The 24967-nt window shown below is 42.2% G+C and overlaps 2 protein-coding genes and 1 long non-coding RNA gene across 4 annotated transcripts in view; 2 read left to right on the forward strand and 1 right to left on the reverse strand.

Moving 5' to 3' along the window:
• The first annotated feature begins 13 nt into the window (after nt 1–13).
• Nucleotides 14–11769, forward strand: LOC144209432 (uncharacterized). The gene is made up of 5 exons (XR_013329120.1): nt 14–953; nt 3771–3848; nt 9075–9279; nt 9454–9532; nt 11614–11769. It is a non-coding gene; the product is annotated as an uncharacterized LOC144209432 (long non-coding RNA).
• The window catches only part of sulf1 (sulfatase 1), a 25949-nt gene continuing 2504 nt past the window's right edge, over nt 1523–24967 (reverse strand). Inside the window, exons 2-18 of one of the 2 annotated variants that reach the window (XM_077735727.1) lie at nt 18041–18311; nt 17431–17670; nt 16781–16932; nt 15455–15624; nt 11154–11480; nt 10941–11069; nt 10275–10331; nt 8878–9004; nt 7959–8172; nt 7167–7528; nt 7002–7096; nt 6861–6932; nt 5704–5876; nt 5494–5636; nt 5184–5307; nt 4363–4396; nt 3045–3224 (exon numbers count right to left, since the gene is read on the reverse strand). In XM_077735727.1, coding sequence (XP_077591853.1) covers nt 3197–3224; nt 4363–4396; nt 5184–5307; nt 5494–5636; nt 5704–5876; nt 6861–6932; nt 7002–7096; nt 7167–7528; nt 7959–8172; nt 8878–9004; nt 10275–10331; nt 10941–11069; nt 11154–11480; nt 15455–15624; nt 16781–16932; nt 17431–17670; nt 18041–18221 — 2628 coding nt within the window. In that variant the 5' untranslated portion in view covers nt 18222–18311 and the 3' untranslated portion in view covers nt 3045–3196. Of the gene's footprint in view, nt 3225–4362; nt 4397–5183; nt 5308–5493; nt 5637–5703; nt 5877–6860; nt 6933–7001; nt 7097–7166; nt 7529–7958; nt 8173–8877; nt 9005–10274; nt 10332–10940; nt 11070–11153; nt 11481–15454; nt 15625–16780; nt 16933–17430; nt 17671–18040; nt 18312–24967 lie in introns of both variants that reach the window. The other variant, XM_077735726.1, reaches the window with a different exon arrangement.
• The window catches only part of LOC144209946 (uncharacterized), a 24496-nt gene continuing 23468 nt past the window's right edge, over nt 23940–24967 (forward strand). Inside the window, exon 1 of the mRNA XM_077736519.1 lies at nt 23940–24012. The gene's annotated coding sequence lies outside the window, so the exon portion shown is untranslated. The remainder of the gene's footprint in view (nt 24013–24967) is intronic.

Consider the following 24967-nt stretch of genomic DNA (forward strand, 5'->3'; position numbering starts at 1 on the left):
ATACGTAGATAAATGGACATTAATGATTGAATGTGAACAAACCTCAAAACTTTTCAGCCCCGCCCCCAAAAACGTGCAAAAATACTTCACCTATTGATCTATTGTACATAAGCATAATGGCTGTGGTAGAGATGGATTAAGAAAATAGTGCTTTACTACCATTGGATTTTTTTTTCTCCATATATCGTATTGCTGCAAATTTGAAATTTGTCGTTTTAATTTCACCCTGGTGCATTCAAAGGATCATCTTGTAAATATTGATGATTACACGTATCTTTGATAAGTGCAAATAGTGTAGAGAGTAGTTGAAGCGTACAGTATTTATGAACTAATATTTCAAGACAAAAAAATGCAAAATTGAGTTGTCTTTCTCAGTGCCTGAACAGTATTATATTGTCAAGTTCGGCGGCCAGGACTCCATTACCCACAATGCACTCTCTCTTTCTCGCCCCCTTCAGTGATTGTTTTTGGGGTGGGATTTTTTTGTTACAGTTTTGTAAAAACATTTGTAGCAACAGTTTTGAGAGAGCGGACCTCATAATAATGATGATGAATTATTATTATTGTTGTAATAATTCATTGTTTGGAAGCAGTACATACAGTATTCTGAAAAGCTCTTAATTGAGTCCTTGGTGTTCCTCAGGAGCAAAAGTGTCATGTCAATGTTCATCTTTTCTTTCTTTGTTGACATTTGTTTTCCAAATGACTTGAAGACATTCACTTTTGTCATGAAAAGGTGTATTAAAAAAGTCTCGTTGACGATGTACGAAGAGTGTTCGAAATTCCGACAGTCGAAACTGTTCCTGACATGCACGCAATTAGGCACCTGGTGCAAGATAATGGCGTCTCTCTGCACTTTCTCGTCTCAAAAGTTATTCTCTTTAAAACAATAATATATGTCAAGAAATAAAGTTATGGGAGAACGCTACAAATTAAGAAAGTCATCGATAACTGTAAGTACCATTTATATTATTTGCATTGTTTGTGTAAAGCTTAATTAAGGCTATATAAGTATGTCGTAGTTGCTAGCTGTTACATTAGCGTCGAGGTACTAACGCACTGAAAGATACACGTTGTATAATTGTTTTAAATACAAAACGCGTAATTCCCGTAAATGTGTGTGTTGTTTAAGGGAAAGTGTAAGTGCCATTTAACTGTTCAAAGCTTATTTTTATGAAGGGTTGTTAACTAGTACTACCGAAATGTTTAACCTTACAGCTAACAATCAGTCAAAGCGAAAAGGTATGGAAAAAAACACTATATGAATAGTAAGGCTTTTATAAATTACGAGTCCGTTGTGTCAAGGCATGTAATATGGTTTTGAAGGAATGCATTATGACAAAAATTACTACATATACTAGACTTCCACCTGTTCGAAAATAGTGGAATGATTTCAAATTCATGTTTGAAAGTACCCCTGGGGAAAAACAAATTGGACGCCACTACCCTAAATGACGTAGCTAATGTTAACCCCATTTATTTGCTTTCACAATGAAACGTAACCCCAAAAATGCAAGTCTAATTGGGATGGTTTAAAGGTTTTTATTGTCATGGCTTTCCAGCGTCCGTCCGCTCACTCAATCACTCATTCAATCCACTACAAACCGTTGTGCAAAAAACGATTAAATTCAGCTTATATTTCATCTTTTGTTGCGTCTGTTAATCCAAGTTTGCGGTGAATGTATCGTTCATTTTCGATGAATGGGACGGTGGCATTCCAAAAAATGGTTTAAAAAGTAAATTCAACATTTTATTACCTTAAACACTGAAAATAAAAGAATGAAAAAAACAATCTCTTGTACCGTCGCGTTCAACATATTTCATAGGGACATTAAAAACAAAATAAAAAGAAGCTCCAAAGTGCATTTAGGGTGTGTTACTTTTTCTTCCACTAAATGGTGCGTTCAATGTCCTCTGCACTCTTAAAAAAATGCCTGGAATTGTTCCATTTCAATCCCAACACATAGCTGCATTAAGGCTTTTCTCTAAATATATATTTATATATATAGAATTTTTTATAAAGAAATCATAACACTGTCTGCTAATAATAATATTAATAATGTAAAAAAATAACTTTCAAAGTCACTGTACAAGTCCGAATGACTGACGTATCAGTCATGTGTCTTGTCAGAGTCGCGAATCGTCGGGTCGAGGCGGAGAGCCGCTGCCCTCGAAGCCCGACGCGAGGGACGGGACCACGGGGCTTTGAGTGGGCGGGGCTAGTCGGTGGGTGGGACTACCGTCGGCGCCGGGCCTCGCGTCGGGGTTCAGAGGGAGGAAGCCCTGGTCCTGGAAAATGTCTGCCTCTTCGTCACGAAGAGGGCCGGGGGCGGCGTCTTCTATGTGCATTGCTTGGTTCTGCAGGCTGTTATGAGTGCGGAGGAGGGCTTCGTGTCGAGTCTCCAGTTCGGTCGGACCTTCGCCGCTGAACCCGTCCCCGTCCAGCTCCTCCATCTGACGGACCCGAGGCGAGAGGGTGGCCTGAACCGGTTTCTTCCTCGTAGATGGTTGGGACGAAGGTGGAGGAGTAAGGCCGGGGACTGGACTCGGCAAGGGGTTTGTTGACATTCCAGGAAGGTTGTTTCGTAAGCTAGTTAGGTTCTTATTTGATGTGAGTGTGGTTAAAAGTGTTGGTTTCGTGTTTAAGATGTCTTGGGCTGGCCAATCTGGCACCTGATGTGGAACTTGGTGATTCTCAGCAAGAGAAATCAGTCGAGTTGGCGCTGAGGGTGTTGGCATTTGGCTCGGTCTGGCTAAGACGACCTCTGGAAAGAGACCCTGCCGTCGGTCCAGTTGGGAGATGGGATCCAACTTTGCCTCCAGAGTTCGCGATGAAGGCGTCGGCGTTAAGCGGGAGCTCGCAAAGAGGGCGTCAGGAAGGTCATTGACGAGGTGATCTGGTTTTGGCGGCGTGGGGTTGATAGTGTAAGCAACAGGGAGGAGGCCCCCAAACCAGACGTCTTCTCCACTGCCCTCTTCAAAGGCTCCGCCCCCAGAGCCGTCCAGGGCGGGGCTCTGCTGGGTTTGGTTGGAAAGAGGCATCGGGGCGAAGATGCGGTCCACGTCCTTGCGGAAGTTGGCCCAGTCGTCCGGTCCCGGGCTGTAGTCGGGCCTCCAGTCGTAAAGGCTTTCGTTGACGCTGTACAGATCCTCCAGTCCCTGCCAGTTGACGTCCTCGTCCGTCAGGTTGGGTAATTTAACCCTGTCGTCCGTCCCAGAGTGCGCTGAAGAAGAAAACCCAAAGACATTTAAGGATCCACGGCAAGAATTGGGTTTTTTGCTGGCATTTTTTTTATTAAGCTCCAGCGTCATGCATTCGGTTAAGCAGCGCAAACGCATGCCGCCGAGCAGGAAATCTTTAAGCGCCATGTAAAAATTGGAAAAATAGCCGCCGACCTGCAAGTAAAACCTCCCCCCAAAAAAGATGGAGAAATCAACATCAGCAAATAAAGCAGCAGAAGGCAAGATGGAAAAAGCAAAGTCAAAATGAAAGCTTCCCTGAAATAAAAAATGAATCAACTCATCGCCGCGTTTGATTTTTATGTATGTGTTGTGGCAAGACCGGATTGGTCAACTCACTGGGAGGAAAGGATTGGTCTCCTCTTTGAGCGCTTTCGGTGCTGCTGTCGCCTGGTAAGCGGGTACCAAACAAAAAATGTCATATTGAGTTTGTTTTTTATCATTATTGATGTGATATGGTGATGAGGATGAATGGGTACGATATTGGATATGAAAGGAATAGTTTGACTATTTTTGTCTTTGCCTTTCAGAGTAAAAGCTGCAAAAGAAGATTAGATTTCCAAGAGGAGACGAAAAAACTGCGGAAACTACCAAGTCTACAATTGAAGGTAGGAAACTGTTAAAGTTTATGTTTTGGTAAATGACATTTTAAGGCTGGCAGCCAATTGACTATTGGCTTCCAGCCTGTCGTAGTCCACACAGATTGGACGTCTAAAACTGTCAATCACCGTATCATAAAATTAGTGTAGTCGACATAGCCTGAAAATCATAGTTTTCAATTATTTTTTTAAATCATTCGTATGTCAAACTATCCCTAAATGATGCGGCGCGGAGTGATGATGTCATGCATGTCATGTCATGGTCGTGCACTAAAATGGCTGACGTCAACTGTGGGGGGGAAAAATAAAATCCACAACCGCAACCATCCGACAAAGCTGCTTGAACAGGGAGGAAAGTTTCCGAGCTGACCAAAACGTTAGCGGCTCGCCCTCATGCAGACTGGCAAACGTCACGGATGGATTAGTGCGAACGTGAGGCCCATGCAGGTGTTAACGCAACCAAAGAAGAAGCGGGGAGAGTTCCAAATTAAAAGCCACAGAAGAGAGAAAAATATTTGGATACCTGTGCGGCTCATAGCTGCCTCCATCTTTACCTCCTGATCAGGAACATAAAAGCAATCCATTTGTTAATCATTGGATTCAAAAGGAGACGTCGGTGGGAAATGGAGAAAAGTACAATTGCTTAGAACAAAAGAAGAAGAAGAAGATGAAGAAAGAAAAACGTTCATGCAGAAGAAGGTCGGTCTTGTTCCATTTGGTGTCAGAGTTTAGCCTCCAGAGGGCAGTCTAATACCGGCAGTGAAACATTTAAAGGTCGATATTTTTCTTTCTATGGGGAAGATAAAAATGTAGGTTATTTTTTAGATATTTGTTTGAACTGTTTGTGCTTGAATAGCTTGTTGTTTTTTGGGTGTTTTAAATGATAGGTCTATAGAAAAAGCGATGATTGGGACTACAATGGGTTCAAATTTGATAAAGAAAAACTATTAAAAAGGGTTTTAATTAAATTTGGCACTATAAATAAATAAAAAGTTCAAGATATAGTAAGCAACCAACATTAAAAAAATAGATACTAAGGGCTGTCAGTCATTTAAAATCTGGACTTGAGAAATTATCGTTCAAAATACGGAACAATTAGCTAATGTTAACGCTCTTATTGTGATAAATCCACATGGAATGCCTCAGTGAATAACCCCATTCTTTGAGCTGGACCGGGAAAAGAGATCAAGTGTGTGCCAAGTCAAAACATCAGAAGGATCATCCACGAGCATCTCTGTGACCCTCACGCAGATACCATCATTCCCAATGCGTTCATGCCGCATGCCCGTATGCTCATTCGCTTAACATAGAGTGTGGAGGGGAGGACTGTGTATGTTGGCGTACCCGCATCCGAGCCTCTAGGCCTGGGGTTGCACTGCCTGTGACCCTGGCAGCTCCGCATTTCCATCAACTGGCCGTGGAGGGAGTTCAGAACGTCACGGTCCACTTCGTAAACGCCATTGGTCAGCTGTTGAGGAAATTAGGAAGTTAGTTGGTAAAATTTGTAACCTGGATATTTCATACTTAGAGGAATTTGTAAGTAGAGGTATGACTGTATTTTGGTTTTGTTCATGACCATAATAAAATTTTTGCATGAATACATTGCAGGTTGTATATAAATCTGTTTTTTCATCAACCCAAAATATCTTCTCACCTGGTAGGGGTCGCTGTTGAGGTCAAAATACTCCAAGAATCCAGTGGAGAATTCGCAAAAGAGAGTATTGTGGGTCTCGTTGATGGTCCTCAGGCACCAGTATGTGTTGTTGTTGGAGCTGGTACACGCACAAAATCCGCCCACTAGAACCCAAAATTGTTTTGATAAAAAAACTGTATGGAGATTGGGAGTTATGCATTATTGACATACGCGTCCAGAATGGTGCAGTCTGCCAGTGGTCGTTATTGTGTGTGAAGCAGGTGAGTCCCGGTAGGCTGCAATCGTCGCCCTTCCTCAGACGTTTCTTCTCTTTGCGTTCTTTTTTGCGGCGGCGGATTTCGTTGTATAGCTGGGTCTTGTCGTCCAGATCGTGCTCCGCTTCCCTTTACAAAAAAAGTTTAAAAATGTTTTTTTTAAATACAACCAGGACTAAAAAATGATACACAAAAGGCTAAAACATATAAGATTTAATAATTCCCCTTTGTTCTGATTAAAAAAATGTAAATAGATTTTTTTAATCCACTTCAGGAGAATATTTGCTATTTAAAAGCTCAAAGTGAAGATTAGTACAAATTTTAATGTTTAATCTTTACAAAAAAAAAAAACTCATCTAGGAAACAGCCGTTTCGCATCGCCGTAATCTTTCCGACGCCGACCCTCCTTCGGTGTGATTCATTCAGTCTTTGCATGCAACGTGATCATATCCAGATGCAAAAATTAAAAATATAAAGAAATCCCTTAATCGGCTTTGTCATTTTGACTTCTTGTAATGCTAAAATAACAAGAGCGTCTGGATGGCAGGCTTCTCTGTAAACCTACACTTGCCAACACGACACGTTATTGTTAGTTTTTTTTCGCCTTTTATTGCTTTTCTCACGTCTCTTGTCATGTTTTTGTTCTTTGTTGACACAAAGTTGGAGCCATAAAAAAGTCATCTGTTTTTATTGAGGGGGAGGGAGACTTTTCGGTAAGCGTTTAAGGCTCTTTTTCATATAAAAAAATCAAATTTAATCCATCAACCCTGCTTAAGTATTCCAAACGTTTAGCATGAAGATTTTGTATGCGGTATAAAATAGTTTTACAACTAAGTAAAACATTTAAAAGCAACTTTAATGACATTTTACAGCTCTCGCGCTGAAAAAATGATGACTTAATATTTCATATTTTAACCTCCTGTCAACTAAAAAGTGCTAAGAGTGCTAAATATTTCTAAATTTAAAAAAAAATGCATATTTTTATGTATTGCAAAGTTTCCCATCAGTGTTTTATAAGCCTGGTGGGCCCTCAGTAAGTGGCTACTACTACTACAAAATAAAAATACATATTTAAGTGCTTTAAGTTATGAATAAATTTGAAAAAAAACTCACTTGAATGGATGTAAATGATCATTCCTATTCTTCATTCTGTCTGCTTTACTTCTGTCGCCTTTTGTGTAAAAACTGTCAAAGCAAATGCGCTATTAGTGATTGCTTTGAGATAAGAGCATCTGATTGGCTTAATTTCTCTACCTTTTCTTGCCACAGTCGCAATCATCCGGCCGTGTCCTCTTCAAATGTCCTCGGACTTCCCTTAAATTCTTGATCTTGTCTTGAAGCGCTTCGATCTACGAAAAAAAACAAGAACGACTCAATCCATTGGAATGTCGATTTTTCCCAAACCGTACTTGAACTCACCTCTTGGTCCACGTAACTCTTGTGGTCTTTCCACGCTCTGGACGACTGGTAAATTTCCCTCTCGCAGTGGACTGAGTCGTTCATGAGGATGTAACATTTGTGGGTGACTTTCAAGGATTTGGGGTAGCCCACAGCATTGGTGTCATCCGCTAGCATCTCTTCAGAGTCATCGTCATCATCGTCTTCGTTTGGGTCGCTCTGGAAATCCGGTTCTTGCTGGGGTTGGTAGTGGCGCTTGGACATGGAACGGCGGCGTACAGCGCCTTGGTCATCGGACTGGAGGTCCACGTCGTAGATCTGGCCTTCGAATTCTACGGATAGGGATCTAGCCGCCCTTGTGTGGACAAAACGAGGGCGATATCCTGCAATAAATGCTAACATTAATACAGTACTTTGTCCTATACTCGATTTTTCAAGATCTTAAACTTGTCCAAATCCTTTTTTTAGGCAATACTTGATTTTTAGAGATCTTAAACTTGTCCAAATCCTTCTTTTTAGGCTCTCCGTAGTTCATCTTAATTAATCTATCTATTTATCCCAGTTTGTTGTATACAAAGAACAAAAAAAACAGTAAATACATGTAGTTTTTCCCCCAAGTTTTTCCCCTGTGTAATATCTTAACGAAAGCAGATGATGATCTTAACAATAAATCCAAATCCGACATTGGCAAACATCTGCTTTTACTTGGGAAAATGATTTATACATCAACGAATTAGTCAACTGCTGATTGGTCTACTATGATAACAGTCATTTGTACACTTGTCCAATTTGCTAGCTAACATTTTTACTCACTCTGGCCAGGAGAAGTCTGCCTGTGCGACCGGCGTTCCGTCCTGGGGGCCTTGTATAGGGCGTCGGCGCAATGGCACGCCCTCTCCTGGTTGTCATAGCTACTGCTGCTTCGGGGCCTCAGGCTGCGAACCCCCTTGCGAGGACCCTCCTTAGCTCCGCCCTTGCACTTCTGTATCCTCCACTTTCCCGTCATCTCCTCCACGCAGTGCCACTTCTAGATGGGTTGGTCCAAAGAGAAATGAGCTCATCTCCTGGCACGCTACAAAATGAATGAGATCCGGCCATCCCCCGCTATTTCGTTTAGGCGAGCCAGCGTGCGTCAGCCGATGATTGCAAAGCCACGCCCTCTCGCTGTAGCACATCTTTAGTCTGTTTAGAGTTGATTTAGTTTTATAATTTTTGTGCTTGTTCCACTTGACAAACAATTGGGGGAATTCCATCCCCAAAATTCAAGCAACATGGCCTTTGGTGTCATTTTTAAACCATAGTCAACAACAACAACAAAAAACTCACAGGACGTCAAAAAAAATCTCAGTTTTTGACCAAAAACTTTACCTTTTAAATTAGGTGTTTAACTACAAAGTTCACTTCTCTGCCTATTCAAATTGTAAAAGAATTCCTAGAAAAACTAAAACAATTTTGTTCACCCAAAAAGTCACTTTTCTTACCCAAAAAGTGCCCCAAAATCCACCACAAAAATCTTTCCCACACTTCACTCATAGGTGGGAACGATTTTCAGCCAGGGATGGAAAAACAATGTGTTTTGCTTTCTGATTTGGGCGCCCCTTCGCATCCTGACCTCACTCAATCCCATTGTGGAGAAAACCGCCAACAAAAAAACAACACCATTTCCCCAAGCCCAAAGAACAACCACACAATTTTCTCTCAAACTCGGACGGGAACAAAAAGCGACAAGTACCTGTCCAGGCTGCTCACACGGCGTCTGGAACTCGGCTTGCTGGCATGTTTCCTTGACCTTCATGTACTTAGGCAGGCTATTGGTTTGTTGTGTATTAGCCGAGTCATCTTTCTTCCTCAGGATTTTCCTGCAAAGGGCCAAAGCATCAGCTCATTTAACATTCAAACCTTCTGTGTGTGTTTTTTTTTTCTTCCCAGCTCTTCCACTCAGGCTGGACCTCAGCTTGGCAAGCAGCATCGCCAACGCCGCAAAACCTGGCCAAGACTCAACACGGGTCCACGCAAGGCAAACAACCCCCCTCCGACTTGGGCTTCACGCTCCAGCCACAGACGGAGTGACGGCGACAAACGACCAGCTAAACAAGCTGCGCTTTTTTTTTTTTTTTGCTGCGTCATGCCAAAGGTCAGTGCGTCAGATTCATTTAGACTGGGAAGGCTGAATGAACACATGAATTGACAAGGAAAGGAATAACGTTTTCCCAGTTGAAATGAATTGGATGTCAAACGATGTCAATAGCACCCTAATGTAGATTAGCACATTTTTGGATATCATTTTTGCTTCTTTTTCCCTATAAAGGTTTCGGGGGTGCTGGAGCCTGTTACTATGAACTCTGGCCCTGAAGTGGGATATGTACATCCTGACTTAAGGACATAAGGTAATTTTTATGTAATTTTTAACCCCCATGCCCCTCCAAAAAAATCAGCTAATAATTCTAATAAGGGAAATACAATAATATTAAACACAAAGTTAATGCACTTAATTAATTTTTGCGGGCCACAAAAAAAGTCTAGGGTTTGACGCTCATGTTTTGGGCTTTTGTAAGCATCTGCTTTTGCAAAAATGATAAATAAATAAAGAGCCGGCAGGCAACTAGTTAAAAAATAAAATGTCCTGCTTTTTAAACAGCGTGAGACACTGTCACACAAGCCCGTGTGTAGTATGTGCAGATGTTTTGCTGCTAAATGAGTGGAAAAAAACAAAGTTAGAGCCAAGCTAGGCAATTTGGAAAAAGGATGGAGACGTTATTAGGAGAATGAAGATGTCTACTTGCGCTTTTTTCAGATTTTTCCATCAAATCTTGAGTTGTTTATCAAGTGTGTGTTAGTTTGCGTTAAAAAGGGGACGTCTTTGATCTGATCTTGGTGATTATAGCCTGATTTTTTATTTTTTTTGCGTTGTAACTGATTTCAGGAATGTGGACTGAAAAGTTTTTGTAAATATTAAACCACATGAAAGTGCCGCTTTGTAAGAACGGTGTTAGATAACTCGGGGATTTTAGTTTTAGAATTTGTGTTTAAGAGAGTAGTCAGTTTAAAAAAATGCGCATAAAATATAGGTAGATTTAATTGGATTTTATGGGATGCGGTGAAGGATCAGGGAAAAAAGTTGACGTTTACCCTCGCTCCACCAGGAATGTGTCCCTCCAGACTTTGGGTTTCCGGTTGGATTTGAATCTGGGAAAACAAAGAAGCGTACAGTAAGCCTCAGCGTTCGAGCCGGATCAAAAAAACAAAATGGAAGGCACGTCGCTTGCATTGTATCAACACGTTTCTTCCCGGATAACAACCCTTTGGCATAATGACGAGTCCTCGGCGAGCCTAAAATGCTTACCGAGTTTTGTTGTAAAGACGCAGCGGCATCTTACTCTTATTTCTCTGTTTGTTTTCCTCCAAAAAACCACAAAGTAAATGGTGCCATCGGCGGAGATTTTCCATTCGCCCCGAAATTGGTGCGGTTTTGCGCCGTCAAGAAACAATAAATTGCTCAGGAAATTACAGCGGCGCAACCTCAGGCACGTATCTCGCCGGGTAGGGGGCATTTTATGTCGGTAATAGTATTTTTTTTAATGATTCTATTAAAATATATGAAGAATATTTATAGCATTTTTAAAAAAATTAAATACGGCAGAAGGACGGCTTAAAACTTATGCAACTGAAGCAATATTTCCCATAGGAAATTTAAATCCAACTAATCTGGTCCAAAAAAAACTGAATACAGATGCAGAATGAGGTCATTTAAATGTATAAAAAGTGATCTGGATTACGTTAGAGTCAAATACAAACCTATTTCCGGTCCTGTCCTGTTCTAGTAGCTTCAATATAGACTTTCCATCCATGTCCGGAGGCGTGTCCAACCCGGCAATGTGGAGGATGGTCGGCGCCAGGTCGATATTGAGCACCAAGTGAGGATTTCTACAGTACAGCAGAAATCAATATAATCTCCCCCCTTCATAGTTGACCCCCCAAAATACTTTGTAACCCAATGGGTTGACTTACACAGCCCCAGCTTCCACATTCGGCCCCCTCAAGAAGAACGGCACTCGGATATCAAAGTCATACGGCATGGATTTGCCTTTCACCAACCCGAACTGACCGATATGGTAGCCATGGTCGGCGGTGTAAATAACGTAGGTGTTGTCCAGTTCGCCTGTTTCCTCCAACATGTCGTAAACTTTTTGTACGGAGTCATCCACAGACATGAGGGTCTGCAGCCTCTTGCGATGAAGGAAATTGGTGAACTCCATGTGGATAGGCCTCATGGGACCTGTGTACTGCATGATCCAGTGCTTGTCCATGTTGGGGGCGTAGTTGTAGCTGGGGGTGCTGGGGGGGAGACCGACAATGTCAGTTTTACAATTCATTCAGATACTATTATGAGCAATCAAGTGGTTTTTGATGTATTCATTTGTTTTGTCATTTCTAGTGGTTTTAAAGTCATTCTCACTTTTTCTTACAGATGTGGATACCATTTCAATTCATTTCTATGGATTTGAGGCAATATCCAATTAAAAGCATTGATTGCTATGCATTCCAAGCAAAATCCAATTGAAAGAATTGATTGCTATGCATTTGAAGTAATATCCAATTGCAAGTCAACAACTGCTATTCCAACTAAGAGGTAGGATCCTTCATACCTTTTCTATCTTAAAAAGTATGTTTTTAAAAACTCAGTATCACCCATTTGCGCCCAAAATTTAGCCCATAACCATGTAAAATCATTCAAATAGTTAGGAAATTAGCAAAAGTGCATCTTTATCTTAATCCAAATTTCCATATATTTGCCATTCCTGCATGAATATTCTTCAAAAAAAAGGTAAGAGAGAAAAGAAAGGGAAAAGCTGTACATTGGCGCTATTTATTTAGTTGTACACATAATTATATAATTATTTTTATCTGCTAAACAGCTTTGGCCTTTCAAAGAGAAGTGCCTTTCGACATTAATATTATACAGAATTAATTTGGGGCTAACGTGTCGTTATAAAATTAGATTATATTCGGTAAATGTCTTGGTTGCAGTCGTAAAACAGATTAAAAGACACAGCAGACATTGTAGACCTAGTTAAGCAATGGCAGCAAATGAGTAAAATTGAACAGAGCTATGATGCTAAACGGTAAGTAAAGTTTCCTTAGGATCATTTTGCATGTGTTTTTAAGCGACTGTCCGTGGTGACCCGTTAACAGGTGCCCCGCCAGTTAGCCGTGCTAGTCAATAGCCCCTGTGTTTACATCCCGATAGCAGTGTGCCAGCTCCTTGGCTCCAGAGAGGCCGGCTCTCCTCGCTCACGCCGACATTGGCAAGGAGAGATGTTTTTTTTTTTTAAAGGCTGACGTGCGCTAGCCAAAAATCGTCAATTGCATCAATGTCTGAGTTGAGAGCGCGCAATACTTCGCGGTCGTCTGAAAAATGAGCGGGTAAACAGAAACGGCGGGGGCCGCTGACGGATGCGTCCCACCTGTCCAGGTCTCTTACCAAGAAATGTGAAAAATTTATATTGATGAACAAGTTATTTTAGTCATTTTTCAATAGATTTTATGTCAGTTCTCCAATTCATTCAGACACAATGTTATTAGGAATCAAGTGGTTTTTGATTTATTCATTTATTTTGTCATTTTTATAGATTTTGTGGTTTTCAAGTCATTCTCTGACTGTTTTTGCACTGTTTTTCTCAGATGTGGAAGCCATTTAAATTCATGGGTATGGATTTGAAGCAATATCCAATTGAAAGCATTGATTGCTATGCATTTGAAGCAATTTCCAATTGCAAGTCAACAACTCCTATTCCAACTAACAGGTAGGACCCTTCATATCTTTTCCATCTTAAAAAGTATGTTTTTAAAAGCTTAGTACCACCCCTTTGCGCCCCAATTTTAGCCTGTAACAATGTAAAATCTTTAAAATAGTTAGAAAATTAGCAAAAGCGCATGTTTATCGTAATCCTGATTTTCGTATATTTGCCATTCCTGCATGAATATTCTTCAAAAAAGGTAAGTGAATGTCATTTTGCTTGAGAATTTTCCACAAAATGCAATAGTTCGTTTTGGGATACAGCTACTATGACTTGCGAGGTGTAGTTTTTTATTTTAATTATATTCAAGCCAAAGAATCTCTCGCTCCGTCTATAAACTCGTTCCAAAGCCATAGAAACACGAGTGCAGCCACCGGATATATTGATTTAACGACCAATCAGGTCAGAGAAACCTTTTGTTCCGGAACCCAACGTACCAGCCACTAAATGTTCCTAGTAAAGTCGCCGCACGAACTCGGTTTCTATTCGCCCCCCTTTTAAATCAAGCGGGTCACATTCCACTCACGAAAGCTTTAATGAAGAGCCGCTACCAGAGCCGCGTCGTCGCTTTTGTGAACTTTTCAACCGCCCAGTCGGTGGCCATAATAAACCCCAACAAAAGGCACCTGTCTCTGGCCGGAATCTGATTATTTTTGTAATTTTATATATATATTACTTGTATTTCAAAAGACTTGAAAACAGTAGCAATATATTTTCCAATTGACGCCATAGACAGTTTGTTTGTTAACTCGTCTAATAACAAGACGCCCAATCGATAACTATAGAAATGCGCGACTACTAACTGTACTTTAAAAATGTACATCCTTACACTGTGTTGGGAAAACCACATTTTACAGTGTTAAACCCAGAGGAATGTTAATCGTATTAATAAAACACATCCCCGCTAAGTGCTGCTGTCAAAAGTACAGACTGCGCTTTTGATTTACAAGGCCACTCCGCCCATTCCTGCCACCTCAGCACTCGATGCGTCGGGAGTTACGGCGGCTTAATGGCGAGGACAGCCTCTTCTCACGAGAACCCGTGATTAAATACATGTAGGCTCTCGGTGGAGAGGGTTTGCGGCTTCGATGCGTGTGGGTTTTAGACGGGAAGGCAATTGTTGGGTTGTTGGGAATTCACCTATTTGGAGAGAGATGTAATGTTTTGGGATTTTGGTGGTGTAGATTCGCTATGTAGATTTAATTGTTGTTTTGATGTGGAGCTAGGAAGTTCTTTTGAGGCTAGTTCAGTGGATTAGAGCTGTAGAAATGTGTTTGACTTGACTTGAGACTTGTTTTTGTTGCTGCAATTAGCATTTGGTCACATTTTTATTAGCTTGCAGACTTTTTCATAGATGTCAATCTCGGCCAATTATTATGGGGTTAAAAAAATGTACGAATCCAAAAACCCAAAATGGGTAAAACAAGATTTACAGGATTTACAATAAAAATACTTTAAAAATATCCCATACAATTTTTTTTTATACGGTGTACACCATTTGAAATAATTTTAAAAAGCGTATAAAATCGAGGGGAAAACGTATAATTTGATAGGTATGCTTTAAAAAAAATTTAAGCATTAAAAAGCTAACTTTTCATGTGCCTTCAGTTTGTAGCAGTAAAAATCCAAGCACATGAATCTGTTCAGACGATAAAGATCCAATCAGCTTCAGACCAAAGAAGGCAAAGTAAATCCTTTCCTAACGCGCAAACGTCCACTACAACACTAACCCCCTTCCCACTCGGTCAGGGGAGGGGGGCTAAAAATAAATTAATAATGCCACAAAGGGTGTTCTCCAAAGCACACAATGCATTCCTCTGGTCCCCGGGATGCGCCGGGAGAGAGAAAGTACTGATTGATATGGACAGGGTCAGGAAGTCCCGCGTGGGGGGGGCGGCAGAAAACTAAGAAAGAAACTTGGAAAAACAGAGGGAGGGAGGGAATTGGGGTGGGGATGAATGGAACGCCACAGCAAACGGGAGGGGGCGGGGATGTTAAGTGGGGACGGACGCTCAGGGCTGGGAAAGTGACTGGACGCCGACAGACATGGACAACGTAGGCCTCGCGGTGGTTCGTTATCGATAAATTGCGCTTTGTTCGTGGCTATTCCGACCCCCAGCGTGCTAATGTTGACTGTGTGCCCCCCTTTTATAGGTTTTAATTGACGCGAACTGTTGGTTTTATTTGGGCAGGGTATGTTTGTTTTGTGGTGATTTATAGGATCCCCTGGTTGGCTGATTTTGGGAAGGATTTGTGGAATTTTGGCTTTATTCGTTTTGGAAGTGTTGGTAAATAATGAATCCGTTTGGCATTTTTTGCAGTGTTGATTTATCACACTGTTGATTTGTGGATTTAAGAAGGTTTGCGGTTTTGGGCGTCATTGATTTTTAAAGACCAAGTATTTTTTTTAGTTTTGTCACTTATTAATGGTGTTTTTGTTGCTGCAGCTGCAATAATTTTTTACTCTCTATTTGCCATTGATAACTTTAGACATCCAATACAAATACTCACATGTGTTGCGAAGCGTTGGGGAAAAACTCGGCGTACTGCGGCGCCGAGTCTTCCGGGCCGTGCGGGGCGGCGTGGCTGATGACCATCATCACCGGCCGATGCGGGTAAATTTTCTTAGACATCCGGAAGAAGTTGACGCTGTCATTGGTGATCAGATCAGTAAAATAGTCCTGAAAAGAAGAGCGCCAATGTGTTATGATCATAGGCGGACAGTAAAAAACTATGTTTTTGATATACTGATTTGTTTTAAATCTAGATCCGTCCCTGGTTACTTTCAACAAGGTACTCGAACAGAAGGGGCTAAAACGGGGGTGAGAATCGGGTTCAGCGAGTACACACACACAGCAGCGATGTGTTGAGTCAACAGCTGGCATCCGTCCATCTCAAGCGCGTGTACAGTGTAAGGGTTGTTCCCTGGTCCGGGTATCCCGGCCCGATCCAACGTGGAGCAAACTGCTATTCCAGACCGTGTCTTCTGCTTTTTCTTCGTCTTAGGCCAAGTTTCCGACGGCCACGTGCAAGGGAGCGCTTGCCGTCAAGTCCATTGTGACGCGTAGGGATTTGTGAATAAGCTTGGAGGTCCAGCAGTTTAAAAGGACGGGATGGCGGCTCGCAGTTTTTAGTGGTTCTTTAGTGGTTTCTGGTTTTTCTTAAAACATATCCAAAAGTTGTGAGATATTGTACTTCGATTTGCACTTTCAATGTACGTATACTGAAGACTTTAATGACCACTTCTATTTTTCTTCAAGTCCTATGTATAAGGTATATGGTATTGGTATATGGTATTGGTAAATGGTATTGGTAAATGGTATTGGTATATGGTATTGGTGTATGGTATTGGTAAATGGTATTGGTATATGGTATTGGTATATGGTATTGGTATATGGTATTGGTATATGGTGTATGGTATTGGTGTATGGTATTGGTATATGGTATTGGTATATGGTATTGGTATATGGTATTGGTATATGGTATATGTATATGGTATATATTATTAGTTTCATTTTTTTTAATTTTAGAAAAATGTGAAAATCCATCCTGAAATTTGTAAGCGTAATCCACTCTTGCTACTACGACTCAGCACTGCAGAAAATAAACTAAGTATAATATAGGGGTTATACTTTACGATTTTTCGATGATCATGGCCATGTCTGGTCTACGTTAACCACAAATTTGTTGTCTTTAATTCCAACAAAATTCCCTCACAACCTTGCAGATAGTAGAAGTCTATATTTTTAAGCTAACCTGTAATTTTCCCGAAAACAAATGCGTGAGAGGAATTAACTGTCTCCACTTTTTATGGCAGGATTTATTGGGAAGACATACCTTGGCGTAGCTCGCACCGTGTTTCTCCTTGTAGCCATTGCGACAGACGGTGTAATTGTAGAAGCGGGAATTTTTGATCAGGCCGACCCACTCGCGCCAACCGGGCGGGATGTAACTGCCGTTGTACTCGTTGAGGTACTTGCCAAAGAAGGCTGTTGAAAGAGACCAATCGTCAGGTTTGGAAGTCTTTAACCAGCATAGATAGTCCAGTATGCGCAATCTCTAAGACTGTAACGTTTCTAAACTAGTCAAAATAGTTGTCATTGATAATTTGATTTGTTTGTGGCCTCCTAAAAACTGGTTTAGTGCATAGGATTAACAGTTAAAGGTTGTTTTTGTAGACCCACCACTTGTGTTGCAGTGCGCTACCAAGCTAGCCGCCCCCACATCACTCAGTTGAGACAAAGTTTGATGAGACCCGCCGGCGACTTGTCAGGCGTCACCGTGTTTGCATTTCTCACGGCAGACAGACAGCCGGCTAGGCTAGGCGGCGCGGTTGGCAGCTTACGGTAAAAAAAATGTAAACCTAGCTAGCGCTTGGTCAATACGTCTGAGCCGTTAATGGATCTGAGGTCGCAGAGTCATGACCGAGGCCAAGTCGTTGTTTCCGTGTGGTGTTTTCTTTTTGGCAGACATTTTTTGGGACTCACCCGTCCTGTAGCCGGTGTTGTTGAGGTAGACGGCGAAAGAGCGAGGCTCGTGCTGAGCCTGCCACGAAGGCGAAGAGCAGTTCTCGTTATTGGTGTAGGTGTTGTGGTTGTGGACGTACTTGCCCGTCAGCATGGAGGAACGTGACGGGCAGCACATGGGCGTGGTCACAAAGGCGTTGGTGAAGGTGGTGCCGCCGTCTTCCATTATTTTACGGGTTTTGTTCATCACCTGCAAGGAGCCTGTGGAGGGGGGAGGAGCCAGAAGTGTTTACGCATTGTCAAGGTGGTTGAGACTCGTTGTTTTTATCATGTGACGAATGTGAATATCAGTCAGAGTGGCAGTGTTCATGTTGGAATAATTTCATATGTGGCTTGTATTTAATATAAAAGATTGACTTTTTCAGGATTAAAATTGGATTCCACTCAATCGCATTCAAGGGACTTTAAAGAATGGTGGCGGAAATTATTTTCGTAGAGTAGTGGAATAATTAGACTGTGTACTGCTAATGGGACAGATGGTCATTTGTCACTTGTGTTTAATATTTCATGCCAGAGTACTGTGATTTCCTTTGTGGTTTATGATAGGTTACTACTACCCAAGATTACTCACCTAGTTCTACATCCTGATCGTCCGTCATGATGAGGATAATGTTAGGCCGTATGTTGCGCCGGTCCCTCTGAATGCGACCCCGTAGACCCTGCGCCCGCGTAGTGGCGTAAGCGGATACGCCACCGGCCCCCAAGGCCAAATACGAGAGGAGGGCCAAACAGTATAACCGCCGCGGAAGCATTTCGTTCGTCCGTGGGGAGGCGGTTTGTCGAATTCAGGTCCCGCGGGTCCGGCCGGGCCCCTTTGCTAGCTAGCACCCGACTGCAGTCAACTGACGTAAAACAGAAAGACAAAAGAGAATAGAATTAACATTTACAAGCTCTGGAAAGGAAAAAAATTAGTCTTACTTTTGCCAGAACTCACATCGCTCGACCCGAAAAATCCGAAAAGCAGACCTTCGTATAGTCTCATTAACTTTGCTCCTTTGGCAGCGCCGAATCCATCCCTTACCGTCGGACTGAGCAACCGAGCTGAGCGCTCTCCCGCGTCGGCCAATTGCCCGTCACTCAAAGCACCCCCCCAACATCCTCCCACGCGATGAGTCAAGCGTGACACAGTAGGGAGGACGAGACCACACCAGAAAAGGAGGAGGAGGTGTTTAGGGGCGCCCAGAGGGTTCCGCTACATTAACCCCGCTGCCGCGGTCGCCAATCACAGATAACCAGAAGCAATCCGATGTCCCTCGTGACGTCGGAGGGGGGTTCTGGAGCTTGACCTTAAAACACGGCCACTCGCTTGGATAAATTAGGTGACGCTAGAAGATTTAAGTGCGCTCATTCATTCTCATAGAGAAAGAACTAAATTGTATTGGCCTTGAAGATAGAAGCAATATACAATATCAATTCCATGTGTCAAAACCCATTGACGACCCCCACTCGGATCAGAAATAGTCTGATGATCATTTATCTCCAAGTCGGCCATTTCCCAGCCCGCTAACGATAGTCTGACCACCTTAATTGTCCAAAGCCCAAATCCCATCCCGAAATAAATCACCATTGTTATGACACTTGGCTCTTGACGCCGAGTTCTTCGGAACTGTCGAAATCTTGTCATCCATCGCCCTGTCGGCGGATATAAGCGCCTCACCGCCCCCTAAACCCGTAGTCATTTCCTAAGAATACGTCAACAAACCCACTTGCGGCGTGCGGGTCGCTGACGAAACATTGGCGTGCGCCTGCTTCTCGTCCGGCGCTATGACAAGCAGCGCCAAATTCTGCGCCTTAAGAGCACTTTATTCCGGGTCTCGGCGTTCCAGATGAGCCGGCCGGCCCCAGTCATCGTGACAGCCCTACGCAAACATTGGCGCCGGGCGGACAAACACCCCCCGCGGCGCACAGAACCTCGCATTGAATCTCGTACACAAACCTCGGAGACGCAGAGACTCTTAAGACGGTGCCGGCTATAAAACATATTCCTGCGGCGAGGCCCCGGCTGCGATCCTTTCCCAGAAACAATAACTCCTCACCAGAAGAAAAAAAAACAAATGTCGGTTCTCTATTTCTGTCCCGAGTGTGAGGGGACCTGAAACCAAGTGTCGGACAGGCACAAGGTTGAGGGAAATGCACTTAATGCTAATTAAAGCGAAGGACAGGAATGTAGAACTGGCCCCTAATCCGTCGTTAGCTCCGAGGCTATCATTAGCGCCGCCGTCGCCGATGTCACGCAGCTGCCGTTGTCCCCTTGAACTGCCCGTTACCCCCTCGCTCACTTCGGCCTTCGCTTCCCTAGCGCTAACTGCTAATGGCTAATGGTGGCGCCGGGTCACTGCATTGATGCAAAATGACTCCAAAGAAGGAAACCATTACGCGGCGGCTTTTTAAATCATCTCTGACGCATCATCGCAACTCTCCAAAAATATGATTTAAAACACGTGCGGCTAAATCCGCAAAGACCCCTGATGTTTTATGTCATTTTTATAAATCCCTCGTCATCGCAAAAGAATAATGCTAGGCTAGTTCTGCCATTTTGGTAGGGGGCGCTATTTTGGGATGCTAGATGTCTGTCAAAAATCTACGAAAACGGGGCTACTTTGTAATGCCACTTATTTAGAGTAAATCGAATAGTTATCTTCTATGTTTGTTAAGTATTTTTTTAAAATGTATCATTGCTAATTTGAGCATAATAGTCTGAAATTATGTGAATATTTTTCAACTCAGGCCTAAAAAGACCAAAACAAATCGTTAATTTCCAAATTTTGACCACTGTTTACCTCCAAATTGTCTATGTTTACAAGGTTTTTGTAGTTCTCGTTAAAAGGAAACACAATCCTTTTTGAATGATATACTTTAAAAATCTCCTTTATTTACAGTAGAGTACTATTCCATTCCTCAGTGTAGAGACTTTACCAGAAAAACTTCCAATACTCTCAACAGCCTACTTATCTTTCCCCTCTGAACCCATTTTTATGCAACCCGAGGCTAAATTTTGCGGGTTACGCGAGGAAGGCAAGCGCGTAACAAAGGTAACAAAAGTTACAGCCGACATATTCATTTCAACGCCAGCCAAAAAACTGCGTCTGTACACCCTCAACATTTATCATCTGTCACTGAAAAACAGCAGAGGAAACAAATAAGCCAATGCTTTCTCTCAGACGCACTTTGGAAAATTGATCCAGGTAAAAACCCCCCTAAACTAAAACTTAAGTATCCACAGAGTCTGGCCAAAAAAAAAGGCTGGATCTGGTTGGCGTTGACACCACCACCACCAGGGCGGGAGAGGTGAGGAGGTTCGCCTTCCCACAACAAGATGCGAGTAGAAACCCAAACCAGATGCCACGCGGCGCTCCAATAAATCACTCGGCGGAGAACAATACTCATTTGCCTAGCTTCCAAAATATCTTGCGCCGGTACGTTCCGGTTCTCGGAGGGGCGGCGGGTGGCTAAACCATTATGGGAAGGCCTTATGTTAACATGGAGCCTTGTCCAAATATTTCTGTAATCCCTGGGAATTTAACCAGGGCATTTTTTTTACACTGTGGAGCGTCTGTGTCGGGGGTGCCGTGCCAACGTCTAGCGTCCAGCCTGGGCTACGATGGGTTAGCTAAGTTGAATACCCTGAAGGGGATCTCTGTGCTTTTCCCTGGCTTAAATGTGTGTTTTTACACCCTTAAATCAGAGTATTTCAGAAAATCCAATGCTGTGAAGTGCGTGTATATTGTAAAAAATGTTTTTTGCGAACATTAGCCAGGGATTTGTCCATTTTTTGACAGCTCTCAGACCACCGTCGCCTCAGTTAGCGAAGCGTCAACCTTGACTGAGCTATCAAGCTAGCTAAGAGATGCTTTGTATGGCCAAGGTTGCCAGGCCATAACCTCCTGGTTGCCATTTATGTGTAATTAAATGAATCCTGATCCAAGAAGTTAAATGGGTTTTCCAAGACGCCCTTAAGAGTGAAATAATATTTAAGCCAAGGTCGTAGTAAATAGAGAATCTTGTATATTTTCCTTTCTTAACCAAGTGCCTTTTTATTAGGAAAAAACCCAAGTTAACAATAGTTGTCATGGCCCAGTAGTCAATTTATCGTGGTAGTTCTAGCTAGCTTTGCTGTCATTGGCTAGTTCCAACTGTCTTGAGAGTACTTCCATTTTTTTTACAAGAGGAAAAGAATGTCTTCCCAGGCAGAGAGTGTCTCCCATGCGGAAAAGCTGTCCGACTAAACGCCCAATTGAAAATCAATTGGTCTGACAAGCAAGTGGCCCGTCGTCTTATCGAGACTGGATACCGCTTCGCTTGTCGATGGAAAGCATTAGCCAGCGTCTTGACAGATAAAATAGGACATGTTTGCCATTTTGCAGACGCTTTGGCCTTCTCAGAAACGGCAGTAGGAGTTCTGGAGAGAGTCAAAAGACAAGCCGAGGGAGTCGGACCAGTTTTCTCTCATGGGTGGCTTCCTCGTCTCTTGTCAAATGTTCCTTGAGTACGAGTGATTCCGACTCTGACCGCAAGACAGAGCGAAGGTTCGTGGCTTTAAACGGATTTTCCACTGAGGTCATTGACGGCGTTTCCAGGACATTTTCGCCCCGTTTGACAAGCGATTTTTTTATTGGAGGCTGTAATAGACTTTGGTGTGTTCAATTGCCGTGTAAGAACCACGCTCGAGATGTCAAATTGGAACGGCAGATCGCTTTTAATTAGTTTTGACGGAGTGGGATTTTTGGAATGATTATGTTTCAGGTTGTGTTGAGCAATTCGTTGTAAGACTTTGATTAGGAGGAATGTAGCAGGCCTTATTTTGACATTTTAATTATTTTAGGTCCTTGGCTTCGTGTTGACATTTTTTAAGGACATTTTGTTTTGTTTCACAATTGTTAAATTATTCTTGTAAATTCAAAATATTTTTAGGTTTCAAGGTCTGAGTTCTGGCTGCCTTTGACACATATTTTTTTAAATATTCTTGGTATTTTTCTCCATTTTAAAATAGATCTGGTTCCCAAAACTGTAACAGTTTCATTCTAAAAGCATTTTTCCACTTTGCCTTCCATTTCTGTTCATATATTTATATTCTTGTACTGTAAAACCTCAAAATATGACCTTAACTCATTCGCCACCATTGAACAAAAATCCCAACCCTCTCAATTTGAGCCCTACCGCCGTCAATGTCTGACAACATGCTATGATTTATGCCAAAATACCTCCAAAATGAAGTATTACAGTCATCTTTTCTTCCCTATCTCATCCCTTATCTCCCTAATAGCTAAATCACCCCCTCAAGCCACTCGTAAAGTCTTATCATAATCACAGTATTCAAGTCAATGTCAAGCACCAAAAGGGTGATTTAGGGTCCCAAAACCACCGCGGGTGGGGGTCACATTCCTACAATGTTAAAATGAGTCGACAAAGACAACCAATCCCAGATAGACATTTAAACTAAACGCGTGTTTTTATTCCCGAAAGCGTGACCCCGTAAACGGCCGAATGGCGACGTGACGCGGCGAGGGAAACCTCGGTGGGTCCATTGGCACCTGTGCTGGTTCACGTCACCCCCAGGGGGATCGTATGGCGTGCGCCTGCCCGTGTGTGTGCCGCAGTAAGAATTAGTCGAAGTTAAGCGGAGACAGGCGCGCTAACCTGTAATTTGTATACGCTTTTCCATAGCTGCGAGCGAAACGTGCCGCTTTCCAAAGTATGGCGTAAGCTCATTTGTATTTTCATGGACTTTAGCGCCTGCCGGCAGAATGGAGTGACTTTGGAGAGGGTGTCGAATGGGCGGTAGAGGGGCCGAGTACAGGCCGACAAGTGATTTTTACCGGGCCCGTAAATGCAAATCAACTTCGTTTTTTTTTAAGGAAAATAAAATGTTTGTTTGATTTATGCAAATACTGATCCAAAATTTTTGCCAACTGTTAAAAGGTCATTTTTAAATATATTATATTATTCATAATTATTTAGTTTTTCTTTGGTCTTTAAATTCAAAAAGCAATATTTAAAAGGTAAACCAAAACTGATTTTTTTTTACAATTTTCATGAATAAATAGATGCATTTTTGGGGGGATTATCCAAAAATATTTCCTTTCCCTTAAACACTTAATTAAAAATATAACTAAATATTAATTTTTTAACACTAATGCAATGGTGAATACTTCAATTTTTCATCATTAATCTTTTTATATAAATAGAAATGCCATTTTTATAGAGCAACTCTAACAAACCACAACAAAAATTTCAACTGTGATTCCCTTTTTTAAAACACTTAATAAAAAACATACCTAAATATTACAATTTTTAACAGCAATGCAATGGTGAAAATTTAAAAATTTCCCTATATACCCTTAACTAAAAACAAATACCAACTCTTTTACCAAAACACAACAAACATTTCATCAACCATGATTTTCCCAGCTATCTGTCTTATTTACAATCATTAAAAAAACAAACCCATTCACATGTATCAACCTCTTTTTCAGGTTACCCTTCAAAACCAAGACCACAGCTCTTCTCAACAACCCCAACTAAACCCGCCTCAGAAGAACTAAGGTAAGACCCGTAACATGTCGGTTTTACATAGCGACGTAGCAAAGTAAAAAAGCAAAAAATCCGAAACAAACACTAGCTTCTATTAGCGCCCTTTAGAGTAGGGGAATTCATTCATTGGCAGCCCTCCCTCAATCGCCCCCTTTCTCCCCCAACTCGGACCCTCCCGCCCCATTATCTCCTTTCTTAGATGAAAGCCTGGCACTTCTCCCTCCGAGTTAAAAAAAAAAATAGTAAGAATTCCGACAGGCCCGCTTAATTGTACGCGATACACACGGGGGCCTTTCTTTTTCCCGGCCAAAACAGATTGCTTCTCCCCGGGGAGGGGATTATTTGACAAGGGACCACAAAGCGGGGACAGTGCCACCCTCTAGGGGGGCCCCGGACCAAGGGGAGGGGGGTTAAAGCTAGCGGACACGTTTTCCGATGTTTCTTTTATTCGCCGCCAGAGATTACGTTGGGAGCCCGTGCCGTCAGATCCAGGCGCCGTCGCGCTCGTTAGCCTCTTGAAAGCTAATCGCTCAATGCTAGGCTAGGCACTTTGGTGATAAGAAATGTCAATGGCGGTTAATGAACAAACCAGAGAAAAATAATAATAATATTTACAGTGCTAGGACAAATATAGAGGTTGTTTGCTGAATTTAAGCTTCTTGTGAGGGCCATATTTAATTGTATTTTTATAAATGGATGTAGTTTCGATGGATTTGATGAGTCATCCAATTGTAGATGTTTGGGTTGACTTTTGGTTTTTAGTAGTTAGCATAACATAGTTTGGTTTCAAGCAACTTAGCGGTCTAGTGGAGTATGCCAAGCAGAACTGTGAATTTAACGGTAACATTGTTGGGTCTTTTCTTTTGTTACACCGCAAACTTTGAAAAAACAGAACCATGACTGAGAAAGCGATTATGATGCCAAAGAAAAATGTAGTTACAGATGTACAAGGTGCTAACTGGCCACA

Source organism: Stigmatopora nigra, chromosome 16 (genome assembly GCF_051989575.1).
Source record: "Stigmatopora nigra isolate UIUO_SnigA chromosome 16, RoL_Snig_1.1, whole genome shotgun sequence".
NCBI lineage: Eukaryota > Metazoa > Chordata > Actinopteri > Syngnathiformes > Syngnathidae > Stigmatopora > Stigmatopora nigra.